Genomic DNA, 2464 nt, shown 5'->3' on the forward strand with positions numbered 1-2464 from the left:
GAGCTGCCCAATTCATAAATCATTGTTTGATCAAATAAATTCTTTAAAATTTATTCGTGCCTCAGCTTACTGTTCAACAGAATGAATTTTTAGATTTCAACATTCAAATCAGAGTTCTGTGAAAGGCTGATAGATGCGTACTGATATTAATGTTTCCCCAGAGTGACCAAAGACATTAAGCATCTTTGCATGTACTTATTTGCCACTTGTATGTATTATTTAGTGATGTGTCCGATCATCTGCCCATTTAAAAAACTTGCTTTATTGAATTTTGAGAGTTCTTTACATATTATGAATATTAACACCTTTATCAGATATGTGATTTATAAATATTCATCAACAGTCCGTTCCTTCACATTGCTGAGTAGTATTCCAGCATGCGACGTCCCACAGTAAGTGATGTCCATTCCCCTGTGGATGCTGAATCTCCCTGAAGTACAATTTCTTTTTAAAAATTCCCTTTGGTTCCTAGAATCATGTTTTCTTGAGAGGCATTCATTGCTCTTTTATGATGCAGATTTTTCTAAGTATCTGGTGCTTCTTGCTCTCTGGTTCACATTTTCTAAAAAGGACCAGAAAGGCTGAGCGGGAGCTGTAATTGTGGCAGCCCCATGCCCCCGCCTGGCTTCCTGGCAGCTTGAGGCAGGAGGTGACCAGCCATTATGGGACAGGATCCCTAAAGACCAAAATGTGGAGACTTCATTTTGTTTCCTGGGATGCCAATACCTCGTTGCTGTGCTTTTCCCCAACGAGTTAATTTTTGTGTTAGGAGAGGCCATCTCCTCAGCCCACCTTTCTCTTCCCCAGCAATGGGCACGTCACTCATTTCTGGGCTCTCCATGTTCTCCGTGGGGAGTGGGAGTGCAGAGGACACTGCTGTCTGCTGTGTGCCCCATGTTTAGCTGGTCTTATTTTGAGGTGCTCATTTCCCTTCCGCCCTCTGTCAACCCAGGTGTGAGGACCCACAGTCTCAGCAGTGCGCCATGGCCCTCTGCCCTGCTGCATCAGGCCCATTTCGACCCGGGCTGTGGTCTGCCTGCAGCGATGACTTTCTCTCACATTATGGGGCTACTCCCCTACTTAAATTCCTTTGAGGTGATTTCAACTGGGGTCAGGATAGGGAGTGGAGAAGGAAAGGTGTATGTTCAGCTCATCAGATTTAACTGGAAGCTCTCAAGGCTACTTTTAAAATCATAAAAGCCGTTCCCAGTAAGTTTGTTTTAAAGGAAATCCCCTTTCCAAATCACTGTAGATAATAAACAGTAGTGGCAAAGAAACAAATAAAAACAGAAAACACAATGAAAGAATGTTTCAATGTAACAATCAGTAAAAGAATTCGAGCTACCTTATTAAACGGCAAAGTCTATTTATTATGTTTTTAAAGACAGCGAAAACAAATGGCATTTAAAAACTTCAGATGAGAGGATAAGGCAAAGAATGACAGATGAATTCATCAAGATAAAAAGTAGTCTGGCAATGTTTTGATCCAAGTAGAATTTAAGTCATGAAGCATTCCACAGGAAGATTACTGTATAACACCTACAGGCTGAGGGGAAAGCTTTCAAAGCCATAACAGCAAAACAGAAAGCAAAAATTATTAGAAGGAAGGTTAGCTACAGAAGACAAAAAAAAGGCTGTTGAGAATTTTAACAACATAATTATTATGTTTCAATTAACAAAGAACAGGATAAATCTTAAAAATTGGTCTTGTTAATTTACAGAAGGTGATCATTCTTTATGAGAGAAAACTCAAAATCCACAAAGGAAAAATTTCACAGACAATAATCTCTACTATGTCCACATGCAGGCAACAGAACAAAAAGCTAGCTCTAGAGTAGAGGACAAAGAGAAACCACTCGAGACCAGAGCATATTGATGGCGCATGGTGAGTGACCCATGGCCTACAGGTGCCTGCTAAGGACCCAGGAGCCCCTCCAACGGGAACTGCAGCTCACTCCCTAGAAACCACCACCAGCACCCCTCCTTGCCTGATGATGTCACCTGGTGGGCTGGGTTGGAACAAGTCCAGATGCCTTTGCTCAGCCTTGGAAGGACTGCGTGGAGCTTCCTCCTCTATCCCCAAGTTCTCCATTTACATACAGCACCTGGCATGAAGGCTGGAAGTTCTTCTCAGGCCATGACTGCACAATGGCTACTCCAGACCTCTGTGGCCTCCAGGCTCCAAGACAGATCTCAGCCCTATGGAGTTGGGAGGCAACACTGCTGTTGACCTTGAAGGGAGCATTGTAGGGGCTATAGAAGGGATCGTGACATTTGTTGCTCTTTAATAAGACAGTGGTAAATTCTAGTCTCATACACATGTGGCAAGAGGTAGCCAAAGAGGTAAATTTGAAATTAGAAAAAATGTCAGCAGTTTTTACCCGGAGTTTGAAATTCTGACCTGTTATATGGTGGAATACTTCAATCTCCATTTTTTGTGTTTTTTTTTTTTTTTTTTTTTTTT

General features: G+C 42.0%; 1 protein-coding gene across 1 annotated transcript in view; it reads right to left on the bottom strand.

Moving 5' to 3' along the window:
- Positions 1-242: 242 nt before the first annotated feature.
- SRD5A1 (steroid 5 alpha-reductase 1) overlaps positions 243-2464 on the bottom strand; it is a 31080-nt gene continuing 28858 nt past the window's right edge. The window contains exon 6 of the mRNA XM_037744781.1: positions 243-676. Within this exon, the coding sequence (XP_037600709.1) occupies positions 661-676 (16 nt within the window). The 3' untranslated portion in view covers positions 243-660. The remainder of the gene's footprint in view (positions 677-2464) is intronic.

Source organism: Cebus imitator, unplaced genomic scaffold (genome assembly GCF_001604975.1).
Source record: "Cebus imitator isolate Cc_AM_T3 unplaced genomic scaffold, Cebus_imitator-1.0 Scaffold185, whole genome shotgun sequence".
Taxonomy (NCBI): domain Eukaryota; kingdom Metazoa; phylum Chordata; class Mammalia; order Primates; family Cebidae; genus Cebus; species Cebus imitator.